The 24,765-nt window shown below is 41.7% G+C and overlaps 1 protein-coding gene across 5 annotated transcripts in view; it reads left to right on the top strand.

The window, feature by feature from the left end:
* Positions 1–17,572, top strand: part of LOC121867463 (MAM and LDL-receptor class A domain-containing protein 1-like) — a 53,427-nt gene extending 35,855 nt beyond the window's left edge. For 4 of the 5 annotated variants that reach the window (XM_042367378.1, XM_042367377.1, XM_042367375.1 and 1 more), the window contains 12 exons: positions 185–341; positions 710–894; positions 2,969–3,053; positions 3,170–3,340; positions 6,717–6,752; positions 8,991–9,099; positions 10,548–10,731; positions 11,597–11,684; positions 12,308–12,466; positions 12,876–13,093; positions 15,422–15,587; positions 15,998–17,572. In XM_042367378.1, the coding sequence (XP_042223312.1) occupies positions 185–341; positions 710–894; positions 2,969–3,053; positions 3,170–3,340; positions 6,717–6,752; positions 8,991–9,099; positions 10,548–10,731; positions 11,597–11,684; positions 12,308–12,466; positions 12,876–13,093; positions 15,422–15,587; positions 15,998–16,065 (1,626 nt within the window). In that variant the 3' untranslated portion in view covers positions 16,066–17,572. The remainder of the gene's footprint in view (positions 1–184; positions 342–709; positions 895–2,968; positions 3,054–3,169; positions 3,341–6,716; positions 6,753–8,990; positions 9,100–10,547; positions 10,732–11,596; positions 11,685–12,307; positions 12,467–12,875; positions 13,094–15,421; positions 15,588–15,997) is intronic. The other variant, XM_042367376.1, reaches the window with a different exon arrangement.
* Positions 17,573–24,765: the final 7,193 nt, after the last annotated feature.

The raw sequence follows: 24,765 nt of genomic DNA, 5'->3' as shown, positions 1-24,765 counted from the left end.
CATACACCTTACACCTTTAACCCTTAGATACCCTACTTAACATACCCCTGAACACCCTCCTTTTAACCCTTAGAAGCCCCTTTTACCCCCCTTTACAACAGCCCCTTTGTCTCCCCTTTCATCTCTTTAAAAAACCATCTCACCATATCCTTAAAAATCACCCTCTTTGGCTCCATCATTACAGAGTCGAGGCAGCCTAAACCCATCAACAGGACCACCCCGAGACCGCTCCTCCTTCGCCAACGACGGGAAGATGGGAGGGTACGCCTTCATCAACTCCGGCTACCCCAGGAGGCCAGGAGACAGGGCCAGACTCATGAGCCAGGAGTTCCAGGGCACCAGTCAGTAATCTATTGTCGTGTTACTGTCCCCTCATGTTTCGTTTCTCAGTCGTGTTATGAGGAGGTATCGTAAGGGGACTTATAGTGAGGTATTGTAGGGGGTATTTAATAATTAGGGACTTGTAAGGAGGAGGTATTGTAGGGGTGCCTTATAAAAAAAACAGGAGTTACTGTAGGGGGCATTTATAGTTAGGAAGTATCGTAAAGGGTACTGTGTAAGGGAGACCAGTGTGGAAGTATCGCAAGAGGTATATACAGTGTTAAGGGACTTCCACACCCCCTACATTAATCCATTCCTTACCCCACCCCTTACATCAAAAACTCTTCCTTCCACCACTAACCCACACCTTCCATCTCACCCAAAACAGACCCAGATAGTCCCCTGTGCATGCGCTTCTGGACCCACATGTTCGGCAACGGGATCGGTACCTTACGTGTCATCATCTACGACGTGAACACCGCCAAAGATAAAGTCATCTGGCAGATATCGGGCGAGGCTGGCAATGCTTGGTACCAGGGCCAGGTGCCTATAGCGTCACCCTCCCCCTTCAAGGTACCACCAGACTCTGTTGAGCTCCCAAGCTTCAAGGTACAGTAGCGAACCCACAAACCTACCCCCTAAAAAAATATATATCCGGAATCGCCACTGCATCAACGAACACACCTTTACCCCTGACCTGACCTGACCTGACCTGGCCTAACCTGGCTTGGCCTCATCTGAAATCCTCTCTTCAATTCCTTTAAACGCAAAAGTAAAATAAGTTGTTTTAGTTTGTAAGTCTGTTAATCAGGAAATTGGTCAGGTATTCAGGAAGTTAGTAAGAAAGTCAGGGAGATAGCAAGTCAGTCTGTCAAGCAGTATGTCAGGAAATCAAGCAGGAAGTCAGTCAATCAGTCTTTCAGGAAGTCAGTCAAGAAATCAGTCGGTTACAGAAGTCAGTTATTCAGGATATCAGTCAGGAAGTTAGTAAGTCAGCCATTTAGTCAGTCAGTTATTATTTAGCCAGTCAGTCAGTTATTATTCAGTCAGTCAGTTAGTAAGGATTATTCACTTATCCTAACCTAACCTTATAACAGGAGGCTGACGAAGGGATTGATAGCAATAAAAGAGGAATGGATATGATGAAGATTAGACACCCCAACTTATTTCACCTCAAGATTAACCACCCTAATACTAACCTAACCTGACCAAACCAAGCCTAGCCTAACCTAACCTTACCTAACCTTACCTTACCTAACCTAACCTAACCCATCCTTAACTTGCCCCCCCCCCCCAGGTAGCGTTACTAGGGTGGTTACTCTTAAGTGAAATAACCAAGGAAGCCAACAATTATTCGTAGGATAGTCAAAGAATAACTAAATATATGAAACAGGTAATTTTTTAAATATAGGTTTATGAAAGTTTAAGAGCAGAGAAAATTCAATTAGTGCAGCATAGAAAACGGGATGAAGGATATAGACAACAGACAGAGAAACTACAGCACCAAGACGGGATGATAAACAAAACAGTATGTAATGCAAATAAGAGTAATTAGAGAATGTATAAAATAAAGCACAAACTGGTAACTCTCACTTAGATACACAGTAAGAACTGTTACAGTATGTGTAGTTTGATATTCATTCACAACTGATGGACAGCAGCGACCCTGGGGGTGTGTCCACACCAACGCAACATTGTGTGAACATTATTGTCAACATCTGGGACAACAGCTGTGAACAATGTTGGCATCAAAGTTGGTAACACGAATGCAACATTGTTGGTAAAAATGTCGACAATAGTCTGGGTAAAGAAGCCAACAATGGTGGAAACAGTCTACACAGGGCGAGTGAGGACGCCTTGATGTGTGGACAGGCAGCGCCGTCGTTGGGTGCCTCCCACACCACTGATACCAACATTTTGCCCACAATGTTCATAATACATGTTGCCAACAACTGTGGCTACATGTTAACAATATTGTTAACACGTGTTACCGACATTGTTGAGGTGGTATGGCTACACCCTCTGAGTCCGGGGGGGGAGGGGGGGGGGGTGTGATGCAGTAAACTCTTACCTTCATTAAGTGAGAGTTACCTGTACATAACTGTTTGCCATTGCACATGTTGGTGATAGCCATGAATAAATCTACTGTTTAATACTTATATCAATATGTGGGTTTGTTTTGGGTATAACGTGGTGATGGTGTTGCCTGCACTTGTAGTTTGAGATGCAGGTGGCGGAGTGGCTGCATGGTGCCTGTGTGCTTCAGCTGCATGGCTCTTACTTTATTATCCACAACAATAATAATTCCTAGTTGTTAAAAAACTATCTTACTTTTTGGCCATAAACCTTTAATAAAAATAATATCAGTACTTAGTTCCTTACTGTAAACTTGACCACTTCTTTGATAACAATATTAACACTAAAATAAATTCTAAAGTAAAATTTTTCCCACAAAGAAATAAATATATAAATAAAAAAACTAAAATTAGTATAATAACTTTTAAGATAAGAAGATAATATTTTTTCTACCTGCTGAACATTACATCTCCTATTGTCTTGTGTTGTAAATATATGACCTTTGGTGAATACGATGACATAAGTGGGTGTAGGTGGGGGCAGCGTCACTGTTGTTTATCTCATGGTCCAGATCGTGTTCGAGGGCGAGGTGGGCCAAAACAACCTGGGCGACATTGCCATCGACGACATCTCCATCGTCCAGGGCCCTTGTCCTAGTGAGTGTCTCTCTGTCATGTTTTATTAAGTTGACCAGTGAAGGGTAGCATCATACGTGTGTGTTTCCCTGTATATACAATAACTAACACACCTACATCACCACCTCCTCCTCCAGGCGCCCCCCAGGTAGCAGCAGACAAGAGTGGAGACTGTACCTTCGAGGTGGATGAGTGTGGGTGGAACAGTCCAGGCCCCCGGGAGAGGTTAGATGAGATTGACTGGGTGAGGACGGTGGCCGCCGACAACCGCTCCCCCACCAGGGACCACACCATCGGTACCCTGCAAGGTCAGCATCCCTTATCCTTCCTCAATCTATCAAAATGTAGAGCAATTTTCGATTTTTTTTCCTGAGTTATAGGCACTTGTTGTCGTCACCCCACAAGGTCAGCATCCCCCGATCTTCATCAAACTATCAAAAATGTTGAGTTATATTCGACTTATTTTTTTCTTCTTCAGTTTTATCCACTCCGTTTTTTACTACTTTGTTCTTCCTCAAGTCACAAGAATGGAGAGCAATTTGTTACTTATTTTCTATCAATGTTGGCCACTCTTTGTTGTACTGTACTGGTGTATTGAGGGCGGCGGCCTCTAACACCAGGTCCCCGACGACGACTTCCACCAATGCCCTTTCGCGAACTTGGATCATTTTTACTTTTATTGGTGTTTCAGGAGTTAACAAGCTCAATAGTTCTTCATAAAATTTGGGTCTCAATAAAAACATAAAAGTTAAACAAGTTGAAGAGTAAAACCAAATTAGATGTTTGAAAAAGTCATAGAAATGCGAAAATTTGGGCTCCATCAGATCTTGGGTTGGATGGACTTATGATCAACACGCTACGGAGCTTTTAACAAGTGATGGGAACAAACAAAAGTGATTCGAACTACTGTAGGTTTAACGAATAGAAATTTCGTTATAACCCGAGTTTAATCAATGCTTCAACATGACCCAAGTATAGTCAACGCCTGAAAGTACGTACACGAATTATCCGTTTTCAGAGGGTCGAGATCATTATGATTTGCGAAGAACCGAGAATATCAGGAATTTGAGAATGTGTGAGGATTAAAACCATCTTAGATTTAAGTTTTTTTTTTTTTTAGTGATTGGAGATATGTGATACGACCTATGGTTTAATAAGGTTTAATACGATAGTGGTTTAGGTGATATTTTAATAGGTATAACGAGGCTTAAACTATAGCCATCCAGCAACTTGTTTGGACAATACTGACGGGGAAAGGGAGGTGTTGGGGGGAGGTAGAGGGAGAATAGTTCCTTAATATCTTTCAAACTATTCAAATACCTTTAATTATTCATACATTACTCTATTACCATGGGGGAGGGGGCAATAGGTAGTTCCTCTCACCACCACGGACCATTATCGTACGTGTGGCAGCGAGAGGTGCAGCTAAAACTCTCTTTCACCGGGACGATATTGACGTTTGTGTCAGCCCGTCCTGCTAACATAAATCATAGCTTTAATCTTTATAAAATGTGTGTGAAAATGATGCGGTGGTGTGGCTCCCCCCTCTCACTCTCTCTAGCTCCTCTCTCTCTTTAGCTCCTCTCTCTCTCTCTCTCTCTCTAGCTTCTTTCTCACTCGCTTCTCCTCTCTCTCTCGCTCTCTCTCTCTTTAGCTTCTTTCTCACCTCTAGCTCATCTCTCTCAGCTCTCTCTCTCTCTCCTCTCTCTAGCTTCTTTCTCACTCCTCTCTCTCTCTCTCTCTCTCTCTCTCTCTCACTCTCTCTAGCTTCTTTCTCACTCTCTAGCTCATCTCTCTCTTTCTAGCACCTCTCTCTCGTTAGCTCCTCTCTTTCTTTAGTTCTTCTCTCTCTAGCTTCTTTATCTCTCTCTAGCTGCTCTCTCTCTTTAGCTCCTCTTTCTAGCTCCCCACCTCTTATCTCTGTCTCTTTAGCTTCTCTCCTCACATTCTATACCTTTCTAGTTGTCTTAACGTATTGATCTTCAAGAGAACTGGACAAACTCTGCGGCACACCAGTCCATATTTTGTGTTTATTTCGGGTGTAAAAACCAAATCCTTAGCTATATCAATAACAGCTCTCGCGTGTAAGAAACGCGGGTGAGGTTAGGAAGAACAGGTGTTATTTTTATCAGCACGAAGGACAGTTTTTTGTTATGTAATGGTCGTTTACTAGTCGTTACAACAACAACCTGTAGTGTGACTATTATACCAACAGGATTATAATATAAACAAAAGCAATAACAACATTTTCAGGATTGCAAGTCAAAATAATTATATATATATATATATATATATATATATATATATATATATATATATATATATATATATATATATATACAGGTAATATGTATGTATGTATGCATTATTACTATTATTATTATCATTACCTTTATATTGATAATAATAATAATATGTATAATAATAATAATAAAAATAATAATAATAATAATAATAATAATAATAATAATAATAATAATAATAATAATAATAATAATAATAATAATAATAATAATATCTTACAATTCGGGACTCAAATTCCAGTATAAAAAAATAAAATAAATAAAATAAAAATGCCGGCCCTTCTACCAGAAAAGTTAATTCAAGGAGTGATCAGTGTAGCCAACACAAACACTCTACAACACACTTCTCTGGCCACCAACTTGGAGACAATCAACGGTACAAATAACCTTAGCACCTGGAGCACCCAAAACAAACACAACCTCAGGATAGACAGACATATATACAACACTGATAAATTTAGACACATATACAAACAGAGACTTTGTTGACATTTTAGTATGAATATTGTGAAGAACTCGACATCATCATCATCCTTCAACCTGGGGCTGACTTACCGAAAAATACTATTTTAAGTCTTCATAGATACGAGAGACTACAATACAGTTAATATATACTACTGGAGTTTATTTTCCCCAATTTTGCAAAAGGTTTCGTACGAGTGTCCCACATACAACAGCGAATGATTTTAATGGCATAAAAAATAAAATACAACAATATCAGTAAATAGAGTAATGGATAAAAATCATATACACGAAAAAAAATAAATCTACCACAAGATATAATAATAATATACTATACCATTTCGTTCTCTCAATAGCTATGGGTTAACCTTAATCTAGGACCAATAACCGTAATCTGGGTTAATCTTAATCTAGAACCAATAACCGTAATCTGGGTTAATCATAATCTAGGACCAACAACCGTAATCTAGTTTAACTTTAATCTAGTCCCTTCCAATCATATGTTCTCCCTTTTCACGTAATCGCAAAGTAGTGACATTATTTTTTTTTTAGCCTAGTCCCACCTTAATACACCCATGACGTTTTCTATGATGACTTTAGGGTATAATCCTTTCACTATCAAGAGCGTACATCACACCTTAGCCCCGTTTCTGCATTTCTGTCTGCCCCTTTCAACATAATGTCAGCTCCTTTCAACACATTATCAGTCCCTTTATGTAGCGTAAACCCGTCCCTTTTCAACATAACTGTCAGCCCCTTTCAACAATATATCAGTTCCTTTCTGTAGCGTAGACCCGTCCCTTTTCAATATAGCCGGCCCCCTCTCGTGTATACCCGTAGCACTAGAGTACCGCCCATCTTAGCTTTTAACTTGACGTCACCTCCACCGGAAACTAACACCCAATGTCTCCCGGCATAGGATCAGCCGCCCACAGCGCCACTGCACAAGACCATGGCAAGTGATTCTACACGGTTTTCGCACCACACAGCTGCCTACGCCCCCACAGTACCCTTAGTGTTATTCCTAGTGGGTGATCAAATGGGCCCCAGTGCTAACAGGCCCTTAACCTAATCATCAGTATCGGGGATCCAGTTCTAATAGGCCCCTAATCTAACCCTAATCATCAGGATAGGGGCCCAGTTCTTATGGTTAGGGTAGGTTGAAGCCTATTAGTACCGGGGCCCCATTTTATCTCTTATATTAAATAGTTTCCTACACTGTATCCTATTTTCGGATCACGTGAAGATTAGACACTCCAGCGTATTTCACCTGATGATTAAAGACCCTAACCTAACCTAACCTAACCACTTAACCCCCCAGTTAGCTTTAGGGTGTTTAAACATCAGGAGAAATAAGCTGGGGTGCCTAATCTTCACGTCATCCTCACTATCTTTTATTTATTGCTTCACATTTGTTTCTCTATCACGTATTTGCAAGTTTATGAAATCTTTTATATAATCTCGCTTTATTTACCTTTTTTAGCTTTTTTTTTACCTCTGTTATTTTTTTTACGTAGATTTTAGTTCCACGCTTTGCTGCCATGCTCAGTAGAGTTGTCAAGTATTGTTTGTTTTTTAATCACACTTTGAGAACTTTAGTGCATAAGAAAAAGTTAGTATTTAGTTATCACGCTTTGATATCACTCGTGGATAATAACTAACACGGTATTTAGTTATCACGCTTTGATATCCTTTACGATAGAGGTGTTTGGATGAGTTACCATGACACGATGATTCGGTAAAGTCCTGTGTGTTTTTTTTTTAGCTCTGTATATTGTTGATTCTACTAAACTAATCCCAAGAAAAAATACTGTCTTTTGATTGTTAATGGAGGTGTCAATGTTTACTTTAACACTCTTGACATAACTGTTTAACTGTGTTGTTTTGGTTAAGTGAGGCAGACCAGAGAGAGAGCATTAGAGGACTTAGATCATCCTGAAATGAATTAACTTGTACACCGATACACATTACGCTTAGTGTAGGTGTTTGCATGTTTCAGGGGTACTTTCACGCGCACTGACTTCCCATTTACTACCATAGGGTGTTGGTGAGTCGTGATGATGGCGGACGGTACACACAGCTCACCTTATCCAGCTTTGGTCACGATTTGTATTCAGACAAAATCTCACCACCCAATTTGCCACGAGACAAAATTCCATCACAAGAATAATACAAATTTTCATAAGTTTTCGTTGCTAAGTCTTAATATTCTCTTAGGTTATGAGATGGTTATGCAAAACGGGTAAAAGTTTGTTCAATAATATGAAACAGTGGTAAGTTATCCTACGTTGAACTATACAAGACAGTCGGAATTCCATGTTATATCATCGCCAGCTATGACAAAAGGTTCTAGAGCATCTTAAATACATTAAACATTAAAGTATGAAGCGAATTACTGACGAAGATATAATATTGAACTTGGCCAAAATCAGTTCATCATATTGATAGTTAAAGGTGGTCCACATGTAGGAATGGCTGTTTTATTTATTTTTTTTAAGTTACAGCGTAGTGTAGAAAATGTGACATATTAAACAGTGCTTAAGACTCAAGTTGTTGAGGGTTGTCGGCTCCCTTACAATCACAGTAAAAATTATTCATGTATGGTGGCGAAGGATAGAACAGTGTGTCTGCAAGCTTTATAGCTCGGTACAGTATTGTACATATTACTGTTTATATCCTAAAACATTCCAATCTACTTTAACAAACACAGCACTTAAACATTAGTTGGGAGGCCAGGTGGAGGCTGAAACAGCGAGATTAGTTCAAATCTTTGTAAATAAAAGAGTTTACCTTCTACACATTCCCTGTAGTTTTCTCTGGTCACAAGTGTACCTTCTCTGTACATACTGTAGTATACTGTAGTGGCAGTGTAAATGTCTATACAGTAATAGATTACGAATAGTAAGGTTTCTATTAAAGCAATAATACTAATGTTGATTTAATATTCTGGCTCTGAGTAGCCAATATTACATACCGTAAATAATTTCTCATTTTCAGATTACATGTTCTTCAATGAGTTTGGAGTCTAATGTGAAGAATCATAGAATACTGAACTATATTATCGTTATAGCTACATATCAACACATATATTAACTGGTGGAACATATCAATTAAAGTGTCACTACGTTCCCTAACCTTCATAATCATCGCTTTAATAATTAATCATTGTTGACAAAAGTGATTTCCCCACCAGGGTTCTACATGACGTTACCGCGCGGGACAGTGCAGCGAGGCGGCGACCGTTCTTGGTTGGTCTCTAACACCATGAAAGGTTCTGACGACCCTATGTGTGTTGCTTTCTGGTAAGTCGGGGCTCTGATTACCCCATATGTGTTGCTTTCTGCTAAGTCGGGGCTCTGATTACCCCATATGTGTTGCTTTCTGCTAAGTCGGGGCTCTGATTACCCCATATGTGTTGCTTTCTGCTAAGTCGGGGCTCTGATTACCCCATATGTGTTGCTTTCTGGTAAGTCGGGGTTCTGAAGTCATTACCCTATGTGTTGCTTTCATAAGTCGGGGCTCTGATTACCCCATATGTGTTGCTTTCTGTAAGTCGGGGTTCTGACGACCCTATGTGTGTTGTTTTCTGGTAAGTCAAAGGCAATTGATTACACCCCATATGTGTTGCTTTCTGTAAGTCGGGGTCTGATTACCCCATATGTGTTGTTACTTTCTGGTAAGTCGGGGCTCTAATTACTCCCATATGTGTTGCTTTCTGGTAAGTCGGGGCCTGATTAACCCCATATGTGTTGCTTTCTGCAAGTCGGGGCTCTGATTAACTCCCCCATATGTGTTGCTTTCTTGCAAGTCGGGGCTCTGATTACCCCATATGTGAGTTGCTTCCAATTTAATAATATCAATTCCATAACACTAATTTTACTTCACTGAAGGCTGACCTATAAGAGTACTTTTAACACCTTCAGTAGTACACACCCCAAGGCTGACCTATAAGGAGGCCTCTTAACACCTTCAGTAGTACACCCCAAGGCTGACCTATAAGAGTATTTCCTTTAACACCTTCAGTAGTAATAATTCCTCAAGGCTGACCTATAAGAGTACTTTTAACACCTTCAGTAGTACACCTCAAGGCTGACCTATAAGAGTACTTTTAACACCTTTAGTAGTACACCCCAAGGCTGACCTATAAGAGTACTTTTAACACCTTCAGTAGTACACCTCAAGGCCGTCACATCCCCACAATGACCTTACCTCAGGGGTTTAGTGCCTACAGTATCTCTTTATCAACCGTATCTACAGTATCAAACGTCCTTATCTTCCTTAAGCATCACTTACCATCACTACTCATCATCACCTTTACCCTCCATACATAAGTTGCATTAAGTCTTTTGTGTATAAACTTTTCTCTTTGTTTATGTCTCCCACTACGGCGCGTGTGTCTTACCTAATCGGTCTTGCCCTTCGCTTCAGCTGTTTCATATAATTGCCCTTCAATCTCATCAATGACCTTGCCCTTCGCTACAGGTGATACAGAACACAGTACAACTCCTGACAAAATAACTCAACACCTTATTCGCCTTCACCTTGTTACCTCCTCCTTCAAGCACTTCATCACCCCTTCAGGAGACTCACTAGGTCATCCTCCCTCTCCTTCAGGTATTTCATGTACGAATCCTTCATCACCCCTTCAGGAGACTCACTAGGTCATCCTCCCTCTCCTTCAGGTATTTCATGTACGAGTCCTTCATCACCCCTTCAGGAGACTCACTAGGTCATCCTCCCTCTCCTTCAGGTATTTCATGTACGAGCCATTCATCGACCCGTCAGGACCCTCGCTAGGATCACTGCTGGTGTACACACGCTACGAGAACGAAGACGGTGAGTTCGTACTACAGCCGGTGTGGTCTCTCAAGAACCATCAAGGACCCAACTGGATGTACGGCCAAGCTAAAGTCCAGAACAAGAATGATTATACGGTGAGGAGTCTTGAATTATACACACATCTCTATCATTAATTATACACACAGCTCTATCAGTAATTATACACACATCTCTATCAGTAATTATACACACATCTCTATCAGTAATTATACACACAGCTCTATCAGTAATTATACACACATCTCTATCAGTAATTATACACACATCTCTATCATTAATTATACACACATCTCTATCATTAATTATACACACAGCTCTATCAGTAATTATACACACATCTCTATCAGTAATTATACACACAGCTCTATCATTAATTATACACACAGCTCTATCATCAATTATACACACAGCTCTATCATTAATTATACACACAGCTCTATCATTAATTAATACACACATCTCTATCAGTAATTATACACACAGCTCTATCATTAATTATACACACAGCTCTATCATTAATTAATACACACATCTCTATCAGTAATTATACACACAGCTCTATCAGTAATTATACACACATCTCTATCAGTAATTATACACACAGCTCTATCATTAATTATACACACAGCTCTATCATTAATTATTACACACATGTTCGAGGGTGTGTGGAGGGTATAGTTACTAAAGTGTGTTGTGGTGCAGGTGGTGTTCGAGGGTGTGGTTACTAAAGTGTGTTGTGGTGCAGATGGTGTTCGAGGGTGTGGTTACTAAAGTGTGTTGTGGTGCAGGTGGTGTTCGAGGGAGTGGTTACTAAAGTGTGTTGTGGTGCAGGTGGTGTTCGAGGGTGTGGTTACTAAAGTGTGTTGTGGTGCAGGTGGTGTTCGAGGGAGTGGTTACTAAAGTGTGTTGTGGTGCAGGTGGTGTTCGAGGGAGTGGTTACTAAAGTGTGTTGTGGTGCAGGTGGTGTTCGAGGGAGTGTGGGGCAGCAGCCGAGGTAACGGGTTCATGGCTCTGGATGACATCACTCTCTTCGCCGGCGGCTGCTCCAGTAAGTACCGACACTTCCCTTCTCACCCTGAGTACTGACACTTCCCTCCTCACCCTGAGTACTGACACTTCCCTCCTCACCCTGAGTACTGACACTTCCCTCCTCACTCTGAGTACTGACACTTCCCTCCACACCCTGAGTACTGACACTTCCCTTCTCACCCTGAGTACTGACACTTCCCTCCTCACCCTGAGTACTGACACTTCCCTTCTCACTCTGAGTACTGACACTTCCCTCCTCACCCTGAGTACTGACACTTCCCTCCTCATCCTGAGTACTGACACTTCCCTCGTCACCCTGAGTACTAACACTTCCATCCTCACCCCGTCACTGAGTACTAGTATTTCCTTCTCTTCCCCACTAGAACCCCGACACTGAGTACTAGCACTTCCCTTCTTCTGTAAAACTTGTCACTAAGTACTAGCACTTCCCCTTTCCACTAGAACCTTGTCACTGAGTACTGGCACTTTCCTCCTCCTGTAGAACCTTGTCACTGAGTACTTGCAATCCCCTCCAGCTGTAAAACACTGGCACCGTAGCGGGAGAAACTACACTAAGATGTACGGAAAGGTTTTAATCCACACACTGATCGTCTCTCACTCCTTCCTCGCCCCCCACAAAAGCCAAGCCGGCGAAGGCGATGACGACGGGCGGGGACTGCGACTTCCAGCGTGACGCCTGCCTGTGGAAGAACGTCACCACCGACAGTGACTTCCGCTGGACCACCGCCTCCATCTCCCGCCGCCCTGCCAACCTCCCTGACCACACCTTCAGCGGCCCAAGTGAGTCTCTCTCTCTCTCTCTCTCTCTCTCTCTCTCTCTCTCTCTCTCTCTCTCTCTCCTTCGTACCGTCCTTCGGTGACTATTACGAGTATCATTCAACAGTACATGAATTTCTTCCACATCCGACATAAATTTGAGACTTTATGTTAAATATGGAACAAATTGTTTTTAATCTCATCGTCAAGTAATAATAAGGTTATTTTTTTTTACTTTCTCGCCGTTGCTGGCTAGAGAAGTGTGCTCCAGTAACGACTATCTTATATCAATTTTTATCGCAATCGAAAGTTAATTGATTAACGTCGTGCCCATAAACATCCTAAACCTATCCCTAGCATCTGAGCACACACACACACACACACACACAGCCTCCTCTCACCACACCTCAACTCCACCCCCCTCCTCCAACAGTCGGTTACGCCTACTTCGACGTCTTCAACCAGAACGCGAGACCCCAGAGCCTAGGCCTACACTCCCCGCCGATGGACAAGAGCGCCGACAACTCCCCCATCTGCCTCACCTTCTGGTACGCCTACTTCGGCGCCAGTGAGAGCACCATACTCAAGATATCCAGGGAACCGTACAACAAGGAGGTGGCGGAGGGCGAGAGGGTTGGCGAACCTGTGGAGGTGAGTGATGTACAGTGTGGGACCAGCTGGTTGTTGTATACAGGTGCTGTGGTTGTTAAAGAGTTATTATTGCGGTTGAATAAAGACTCGAAATTGTTGCTGGTTTGGGTTGAATTGACGAGACTCGCTGCGGTTGACTGAAAGGACTTGAACAATAAAGGAGACAGTGTTTCAGAGGGACATTTTGCTGGAAACTACAGGAAGGTGAACTATGTGGTGTAGTTAATGTGACAATAGTGGTGGTGTAGGTTGAGGTGACGTAGGTGGTGGTGCTGGTAATGGTGGTATATGTGGTGGTGTGTGTGGAGGTGGTGTAGGTGGTGGTGGTAATGGTGGCGTAGGTGGAGGTGATGGAGGCGTAGGTGGTGGTAGTGATGCTCAGGTACAGTGGGTTTGCGGCATAGATGGTAAGATAGTGAGGATTGTGGTACGTAGGTAGAGGTAGTAGTAGTAGAAGTAGTAGTAGTAGTAGTAGTAGTAGTAGTAGTAGTAGTAGTAGTAGTAGTAGTAGTAGTAGTAGTAGTAGTAGTAGTAGTAGTAGTAGTGCCAGCAAGTCCTTCCTCATTGTGAAGCCAGAACATTATGAACGGGCAATGGAGGTGTTCGGTGGAAGTGAGGTCAAAATAGCAAAGGACGGCCAAAGACACCTAGACGCAGTAATCGGCACGACGGACTTCAAGACCGAGTACGTAATGGGGGAGGTGAATGAGTGGGTTAGGGAAATCCAAGCTCTGTCTGATATTGCTAACACAGAGCCACATGCGGCTTTTGCGGCTTTCACCCATGGAGTCAAGCAACGCTGGATCTACCTGATGCGCACTATCCCTGATATCGGACCCCTGCTCCACCCTCTGGAAGAAGCTATCAGCGTCAATTTCATTCCCAAATTAGTGAAACATCTTCACTTAACCCCAGCTAAAAGATCACTCCTTGCACTACCGCCGAGACTGGGAGGAATGGGATTGACCAATGCACAGGAGATTGCTGCCACCTAACATCAAAACTCAGTTAAGCTCAATGACCACATAATAGCTCAGAACGCAACAGGTGAAGTGGATACCAGCGAAGTAAACAAGATTCGACGGTCCATTACGACAGAACGACAGCACGGCCAAAGTGATAAGTTGCAGCAACTGATGCTGCAGGTACCAGAGAATTTGAAAAAAAGAAAGTAGCTATAGTGCAGGAGGTGGGCGCCTCGAACTGGTTAACTACGTTACCAATAAGGGCAAATGGTTTCAGTCTTAACAAACAAGAATTTACAGATGCCATTACTCTAAGGTAAGGTAGGCCAGTAGAAGGTTTGCCCTCCCAATGCGTGTGTGGCTCTTCCTATGACGTTGATCACGCCATGGTGTGCAAGAAAGGGGGCTTCATATGCATGAGGCATGACGAAGTAAGGGATCTCACAGCAAATATGTTGAAGGAAATCTGTCGTGATGTCATGGTAGAACCGACCCTCCTTCCATTGGACAGGGAGAATTTCCAACATAGGACTTCAAACACATCCAACAGAGCCCGTGTTGACGTCAGTGCTCGAGGATTCTGGACGTGGGGACAGCAAGCCTTCTTCGACAGCAGGATTTTTTATCCCATGGCCGCATGTCACCGTAACTTAGCTCTCGATGCTGCACACAGGAGGAACGAGAACGACAAGACCAGGGCATACTGGGAGAGAATTCAGAACGTTGATCAAGGCAGCTTCACTCCTCTGGTGTTCACAACCTCTGGTGGGATGGGACCAAATGCAAGATGCTTCTATGCCAGACTCGCGGAGGTGCTATCCGAACAGAAGCAGCAGCCCAGAAGTTATGTTACAGCCTGGATGAGATGTCGACTGTCCTCTCTCTTTAGGTCTGCTTTTCTCTGCCTCAGGGGAACGAGAGCATCGGCCTCAAAGCCGACAACAGTTGCAGATATTGACTATGAGGCAACAGTCACTGAATGCCGCATAGATCTGCGGCTCAACTAACTCAACACAGCTAGGGTAGCTACTTATGTATTAGGATATTTAATTTTAAGGTAACAAAATGGCGGCGAAGGTGTGGCTATTGGGGGAGGCTGGAGGCGACGTAGAAGTAGTAGTGATAATAGCGATAGGAAAGGGTATAATACTCGGTGGTGGTAATGAAGGAGTATCACAGAAGACCTTGTGGACATGATAACGAGAACAGGTATAGACTGACATACCCGTATAGCTATTAGCCTCTCACCTGGAAAAAAAATAAAAAAAATAATAAAGATAAAAATAATAACTACAACAATAAATACAATTAGCCTAAAAAAAAACCCTAACTACCCTAACTCTACCTTCCCCGCCCTGGTCAGCTGTGGGTCCTGGAGGCGAGCAACATAGGGACCCGGCGACCTGAGTGGCAGTTCGGGCAGGTGGAGGTGGACGCTTCATCAGACTACCGTGTGTCCATCGTCGGTATGGCCAGCAATGGAGGCTTTGCTATCGATGACATTAAGACCTACATGGGCTCCTGCGGCAGTAAGTTTGTCTCTCTGACCCTCCCTCTCTCCCTCCCTCCCTCTCTCTCTCCCTCCCTCCCTCTCTCCTCCTCCTCCCCTCCTCCCTCTCCCTCTCTCCCTCCTCCCTCCTCCCCCTCTCTCTCCTTTTTGTTTATTATAAGGAGTCATTTGTATTACGGAGTTATTGATATTTAGGATTTATTAATATTGGGGGATTTATTAGTATTTAGGGATTTATTGGTATTTAGGGATTTATTAATATTTCGGGATTTCTTGGTATTTAAGGATTTAGTAATATTTAGGAATTTATTAATACTGTATTGGGGGATTTAATAGTATTTAGGGATTTATTAATATTTAGGGATTTATTGATATTTAGAGATTTATTAATATATACATATATTTTATTTTTTACCACTTCCATTCCAGTTCGTCCCGCTGAGGCCAACCCAACCACTACCACGGCAGCGGAACAGCCAGCAGCCACCGAGGTGTAAATACAGTGAAGGAAGTGGGCTGTGAGGGTGTGGGTGGGTGTCTGGTAGGTGTAAACTGGTGTCAAGTGTTGGCGCCACGAACCAATCAGCATCAGGTTAAGGTGCTCCCAACCAATCAGCACCAAGAGGCCACCACCAGCCAATCACCACCAAGGAAAGACGCCACCAGACAATCACCACCAAGGAAAGACGCCACCAGCCAATCACCACCAAGGAAAGACGCCACCAGCCAATCACCGTCCACCTATATATACCCTTCACCCTAAAAATGTTGTGTTTACACCTGAACCAAGACAATTCTTAACTTGTGAAGAAGAAAGAGAAGAAACTTATTGAAAACTATCAGTAAGTTTTTGTCTTCTTCAAAACAGCACAGGGTCCAGATCCTTGAAGATACGTACGCTAAAAATATTCCCTTGTCACTGGGATAATATAATATAAAACTTCTATTTAACGGACAATATAGAGGGGAAAGTCTGTTATTTCTAGGGTATGTTAAATATGAAATCTCCATCTAACGAACTATATTGAGATGAAAGTCCGTTATATCGAGGGTCTGTTATATACGAAACCCACATATTTAACGGATTATATATAGAGAAGTCCGTTATATAGAGGTTTTACTGTAGTTACGATAAAATCCCACTTCAATCTCTTTCTTAAGTCATCAGGGTATCGTAAGGGCGTTAGGCTAATGAGGTAAAACAGGAATAATTACCGTACGATTTTTCAAGACTTAACCTTTGTATCGTAGGTTAAGTGAGCAAAGGTAGATGCATTCTCTCATCATCAGGTAGAGAGAATACACACCTATACTGATCTTAATTAATTATTCACCTGCTGTAAACTAAATACTGTAGGTATCAATTAAAAGCTTTATTTCACCTCAGTTATTACCAACCAAAGATTAACTTGTACAATTACATATATGTCTTTTGTTAATACAGCACGATTGAAAAAAATGCATCTTCAATAATTCACAAAGTATTATTTACTTTCTATTGACGGGGCATATATTTAATCTAAGTAGAACAGGGTATATAATAATGTAGATATAACAGGTAATTATTATATCGTTCATTAATTACAGGTGGACAGGTAATTTTCCACTACGCTATGTTCTACAGTATAGGTTTGACAAGAATGGCATTAGTGAGTAGAGGAGACCTGAAGGTTCTATCAGTACATCACCTCCAGTTGACTATAATGAACGTACTAGCTAGGGGACATAGGGGGGTACAGGGGGATTATATGGGGGGCAAAGGGGAAGAAGAGAGAACACAGGGGAACAAAGAATAGACAGAGGGAACACAGGAGGACATAGGGAACACAAGAGAACACAGGGCACAGAACACAAGGGGGCCTCAGAAGAACATAACCTAACCTAAACTAAACCTAACCTAACCTAGTGTACGAAGTTAATGTCACAATATAAGCAATAATATACATAGAGTTAAAACACACACACACACACACACACACACACACACACACACACACACACACACACTGTATAACCTTCTGTATACAAAGATCTATATATTTTCACAAAGTTAATCTAGTTGACGAGTGAGTGATTGAACTAAACACCACGTGACTGAACTATACACCGAGTGATTGAACTATACACCAAGTGACTGAACTATACACCAAGTTACTGAATTATACACCAAGTTACTGAATTATACATCAAGTTACTGAACTATACACCACGTGACTGAACTATACACCAAGTTACTGAACTATACACCACGTGCTTGAACTATACACCACGTGATTGAACTATACACCACGTGACTGAACTATACACCGAGTGATTGAACTATACACCACGTGACTGAACTATACACCACGTGATTGAACTATACACCACGTGATTGACCCCCACGTGCCGTTTGTATTAAATCTGGTATTAATATTTTTCCTCATACTTAGATACTAATAAAGTAGATGGTAGTATTTTTCTCTATAAGATTTACTTTAGTCACAGATGTCAAATAATATACATGTAATATTTTTCATCATACTGAGAGAAGAAGGAAATAGATTTGAGTATTTTTAACTAATAACCTTGTGTATGATGGTGTGTTGGTGACTGTATGACTGGATGGTGACTGGATGGTGACTGTATGGTGACTGTATGACTGGATGGTGACTGTATGACTGGATGGTGACTGTATGACTGATGTACTGTACCAAGGAGTGTGTCTTATTCATGAAGGGTTAAAACAGAAGTGTGATTTAAGTGTCTTCGGGTAAGGAAAAGTGTAATTTAAGTGTCATCAGGTCTAGAAAGGTGTGATTTAAGTGTCTTCAGGCAAGGAAAAGTGTGATTTAAGTGTCTTCAGGTCTAGAAAGGTGTGATTTAAGTTTCCTTTAACCAAGATGAGTGTAAATTGAGTACTTTCATCAGTGTGAGTCAAGTGTGTTTTGATCAAGTCTATACATATTGTACTGATCAAATGTAAACCTTTTTGTCTTCTGATCAAACCTTTCTGTATTTTTAATCAAACATAAACCTACTGTAAAACATAAACCCACTATATTGATAAACATAAACCAACTGTATTAAACATAAACCAACTGTATTGATCAAACATAAACCAACTGTATTGATCAAACATAAACCAACTGTATTAAAACATAAACCAACTGTATTAAACATAAACCAACTGTATTGATCAACATAAACCAACTGTATTAAACATAAACCAACTGTATTGATCAAACATAAACCAACTGTATTGATCAAACATAAACCAACTGTATTGATCAAACATAAACCAACTGTATTGATCAACATAAACCAACTATATACTGATAAAAAAACATCCCAAGTAACAATTGAAAAAAAATGGGTAAATTGATGAGAAATTATTATTATTATTTAAAGTTTCACCCCAATTATTGATTTACTGGTGAATGAAACAAACAAACTGTCCAAAATATGTTATAAACTTGTATCGCTCATGTTGTATCTGTGTGTGTGTGTGTGTGTGTGTGTGTGTGTGTGTTACTGTCAGTATGTAAGTTTGTAATAGAATAAATAGGCAGTCACTACTCACGTCCGTCCACCTTTCCCTCCGTGTTGACTGTCTGCATGTCTGTCACTCACCTGTAATAAAATAAACACTGAATTAATTAAAAACAATTTTATTCTGTTTTTTCTTTACGATGTTATGGTGTTATTTTTACGGTAATGTTCTTATGGTGATATTGATGGTGTTCCTCTTGTTATGGTGTTATGTGTTCTTCAAAGAGGTAAAGGGATTATTATAATTATGAAGATTAGTCACACCTCAGTTTATTTTACCTGATGATTAAACACCCTAACGATACCTGAGGAGGGGTTGGGTTGGAATGGTCAGGTAAACCCAACAAAGCAAAGCAAAACTAACCTAACCCAATCCAACCAAACCATATCAAACCTAACTTAACCTATCCTAACTTAACCAACTTAACCCAACCAAAACAAACTTCAGCCCAACCAAAACTAACCAACCTGAATGACCTATTTTTTTACCTCATCATTAATCAACATTGTTATCGAGTTACCACACTGATTACCCGGCAGCCTCGAACACTGAGTGGCGTTCTGAGTGGCGTTCTCAGCTAATCTTATCTGTCTGGCTCACACGGTGCTGGCTGGCGGGGGGGGGGGGGGTTGAAATAACGTCTATGCATTTCTTAACCTAACCTTACCTAAGATAACACAAGCAAACTTAACTAACCAAACCAAACCAAATCTAATCTTACCTAACCTAACTTATTAAGGTATAATTTGGCTGTATTATGAAGGTAAGCGACGTCATAAATAAAACACTTTACCATATACGAATTAATTTCCCATTATCTTGTAACAATAAAATAAAAAGTTATCCCAATTTGATACAGATGTTAGTTTTTAAACATTAATCAACGATTATATCTATTTACGTAACACACACACACACACACACACACACACACACACACACACACACACACACACACACACACACACACACACACACACACACACACACACACACACACACACACACACACACACACACACACACAGAGGTCAAGTTAAATAGAACAGTAGAACAATGAGTAACATCTTAGTTATGTTGAGGAAGTAAGACAGTGCGCGGAGTCTACGTGACACACACACCTGATGCACGAGGGAGGTGTGGAGGACAGGTGAGACACAGAGCCTCTCAGTGAGGACAAGAAGCTCCTCACCTCAAGAAACCAAACACTGGCCGCGGGTCTTAAGAAGCATCAACATTAGTTACGACGCATTACCTCGCTGACATACTGGCCGAATTCGTAAGAGACGGACTTTGAGTCTACCAGGAAAATTATTAATCTCGTTCTGAATATACATTTTTGTGTAAACTGATTCGGTTATAAAATTCTTGAGGCCACTTGAAGCAGCCACGACTGTCGCCACGCAGTTACCTCTACCTCCCAGCCTCGATAGATAACACCTGGGCCTCTCATCAGGTTGTCGGGTGGTGGTGGGGGGGAGCAGCATCTCACACACAGGTAGCCAGGCACAGGTGACAACGCAGCTTCTCCACGAGGGGGGAGGGGTCCATTTCCGCCCCTGATTAAATAGATCTGATTAAGGCGGAAGAGGTGTGCCTTGTCATCGATAAAAAATGTAAACAATAATATAATCGTATGATAATATTACACACCGGATGACTCCCCGCGCTGCTTAACGTAAGACTAAACATATCGAAGCTTCTGCAAGTAACCTTGGACCTCTTGGTGTCAGGGTCACAGGTTACAGGCACCAGTGTTGTCCACAGTTATATAACTTGACTGAGGAAAAGCGTTGGTGAAATATTTGAAGAACAACAACATCAAATAATCCACTGAACCATTTCTAAGAGAGACAAATTACACACTAGCTTCTTAATTTGGATCATTTATTTACTCCTTCAATTTTTTTTCGAAACTAATAAAGAACCCGAGTCGGACAAACGAACAGACCACCAACACCAATAAGCATTAAAGACGCATATTATAGTTTTTGTTTCAACGTAATATATCTCTCAGTAACCAGTCATCTTTATTAACAGGTCATTCTTTTATTGTGTGTTATCTCTGAAGTGTGTTTCATATTCATGTGTTCATTCCTCGTAGTGTGAGTGACAGCGGGTGGAGATAAGGCTTCTTTTACCAAGGTGTTCTACAGGCTGTGATAGTGTTTGACGTCAGTGATAACATGGTGTGTGTGTGAGAGAACCGCCTCTGTCCTCTTCATTACAACTCCTCCTTCTCTTCCTCATCATCACCACTCCTCACAACCCTCCTCCCTCCTCCTTCTTCTAAGTTAAGTAAATGATGAACAACAAAACGCCATAAGGTCCATAACTCCATACATACATACTGGTTGCCTCTCGTGTAACGAGGATGGCCGGCCCAAGGGCCGGCTAGGTGTGAATTTGTTTAAGGTGTAGAAGCTGTCGCCAACACAACAACCACACCCTGAGTTACCGAGCTGCATGATCCAGTGTCAAGGAACGGTCAGAGAAGACCGGACAACTCGCCAACTGCACTGGCTAACCATAACCCCGGAACACTATCCGCAAATCGATTAACATCCAGGTTCCCAATTACTGCTGGGTAGACAAAGGCAAATGGCGTAAAGAAATACATACATACATACATACATACTTACATACATACATACATACATACATACATACATACATACATACATACATACATACATACATACCGTCAAAAAAAACTATGTTAAAATATTACTACGTATTTCCTGAGTTAAAAATTCTTATCACGACGCAAAACCTTTATCTCCTAATCTCCAAATTCTACTAGGAGGCATTTCCTATCATGAATTACGCAGGTGATGTGTTTAGTGGGGGAGGGGCGTGTTGGCTTAAGGAGTTTACCTGTAATTAAGGGTAACAGGAAGTGGGTTAGGTGCTGCGTTAGTGCCGGAGGCTTGCTAAGGTGAGGCATAATGTTCTTGAAGTAAGGGAGAGGGGGGGGGGAGAGGAGGAAGGAGAGAGGGAATAAGAGAAGAAAGAGAGGAGGGTGGGAGGAAGAAGGAGGGAAGGAGTCAGTTTTCATGAATCTGGCAGACACACCTGAACTCAGTTTACACATATGTAAATTCAGGTATGATACATATCTCTCCAACACATCAGAATTTTAGTACATATTGAAGGTGAAGAGAGAGAGTGAGTGCTTGCTTGTTGCTTTAAACTGGCTGGCCGTCAACACCTGTGTCATTACGGCCGTCAGGTGATGCCAGGAGCCAGATAAGAGCATCATAATTCACCAACCATTCAAAAACATAAAATTAATTCAACTTATGTAACAAGTATATTGGTAAACAAATACAGTACATCAATAATAAGATCAGTAATATTTCTACATAACCTAAATTTAAAAGTAACAACATGCATATTAGTTCCTCATGACACGGCTAGATAGTGTTAAAATAATGTGGGATATTAACACTATAGGGGAGAACGGTACCTACTGGAATCATATGTAAACACAGTGAGTGAGTGAGTTTAGCTTAGCCACACTGCTTGGTTCTTGTCACCACCTGAGTGTATAAAAACAGTGTGACCGAGAGCAGATGTGTTCCAGGGAGCACGGCGGCAGTTGTCAAGGAAGGTCACTCATCAGGTGGGATCACGCCACCCTGTGTGCTGAGGGTGTGTCGTGGTATTACAGATGATTGCTTATATTGCCAGTGTCAAGGTGTCTCACAGAGTAACGTGGCGTAGTATATGACCCGGACTAACCTCGGATAATAAGGCATTATGTATCTGTGTACTTTAGTTACATCTCCTACCACCTGTGATGGTTTGTGGGGGTTCATTTCTAAAACACCTTTGAGGAACCATCGGGGTGAAGGTCATCAGGTCCTCAATGGTGAATATTTTAACAGTCAGGAACCATCTGTGTGAACGATGGGATGAATGGAATGAACAGACAACCCGGAACACAATGTCTCCCGTGCTTCTACAGTTACGGAGCCATGACATAAACAACTCGATTATTCAAGTAGACTGAGGAGAGCCTTAGGACTAACAACTCTTCAAACAAGACACAATAGGGCATCTCTCACACAGGCATTCAAAATCTTTAAATGGATGGAAAACGTGAACCCGGATCATTTTTTTTACAAATCACGCACCACCAACACCAAGCTATCATCCAGAATTAACACAATGAAATAAATCTTCACTAAGTGGGTGGTAAACCTATGGAAGTCTACCAGCTCGAGGTGTGGAAACGAGAACAGTACTGGACTTCAAAATAGCCCAGGTAAGGTTAGGTTAGGTTAGGTTAGGTAAGGTTAGGTTAGGTTCACGCCTCTTGGGTTACGACGATCCACAGACAAGACGAGGTATAGGTGTGAATAATCATGTATACAGTATAGTGGTAACGAGAGAGAGAGGAGGTGGTGGGGGGGTCACTGTGCACACTTACACAAGCTATCTCTCTCTGACAGGGGGCTGATAACTGTTATCTGCAGCAACACCCGCCATGATGATTGACTGACGGGTCTTAACCTCGCCACACTGACGCCCTTGTCTAGAGTTCAGCGACAGGGTTGAGGTGAGCGAGGCTGTGCGTGTGATGTGACCCCTGGCATGTGGCGCTGAGGGCTGAGTTGTCCCTGCGTGAAGACGACTTGGTTCCCGCCCTCCTGTGGTCCTCCCTCCTTGATGAGGTGCTCTAATACACCTGTGTGATGATGATGATGACTATGAGGTACTCTAATATACCTGTATGATGATGATGATGATGACTATGAGGTACTCTAATAAACCTGTATGATGAAGATGATGATGATGATGATGATGATGATGATGATGATGATGATGATGTTGATGTTGACTATAATAACAGGTGTTGTCATTCGCTCGTGGCCTCCCTCTAGCTCTCACCCCCCCAGCCCATGTGATAATTTACCCCTCCTCCTCCTCCCTCTGTTGACTTCCGGCGCTCGTGTGTATATATAACAAATACCACACAATCAATAACTAGTGTAGTATTAGGCAATGATAACCCAATATTAGTCCGAAGTTACGTTACTGTGGTACATGTAGGGCAAAATATTTCATTGGTTGGTGAGTGAGCGAGTGAGTGAGTGAGTGACTGAGTAAATGATTTATTGAGTGAGTAAGTGAGTGGGTGAGTGAATGATTGACTGATTGGTTGAGTGAGTCAGGATACCACACATCATAACCACAACCTCTGGCAACTGGTTATGTGATGTCTGTCTGTCATCAAGATAACACACACACTCTACTGACTCACTGATAACACACTCTACTGACTCACTGATAACACACACACTCTACTGACTCACTGATAACACACTCTACTGACTCACTGATAACACACTCTACTGACTCACTGATAACACACTCTACTGACTCACTGATAACACACTCTACTGACTCACTGATAACACACTCTCTACTGACTCACTGATAACACACTCTGACTCTACTGACTCACTGATAAATACACTCTACTGACTCACTGATAACGTACTGACTCACTGATAACACACACCTCTACTGACTCACTGATAACACTCTACTGACTCACTGATAACACACTCTACTGACTCACTGATAACACACTTACTGACTCAGTGATAACACACACTCTACTGACTCACTGATAACACACTCTACTGACTCACTG

This window comes from Homarus americanus, unplaced genomic scaffold (assembly GCF_018991925.1).
Source record: "Homarus americanus isolate GMGI-L3 unplaced genomic scaffold, GMGI_Hamer_2.0 scaffold23598, whole genome shotgun sequence".
Taxonomy (NCBI): Eukaryota; Metazoa; Arthropoda; class Malacostraca; order Decapoda; family Nephropidae; genus Homarus; species Homarus americanus.
This window is presented reverse-complemented; position numbering and strand designations above follow the sequence as displayed.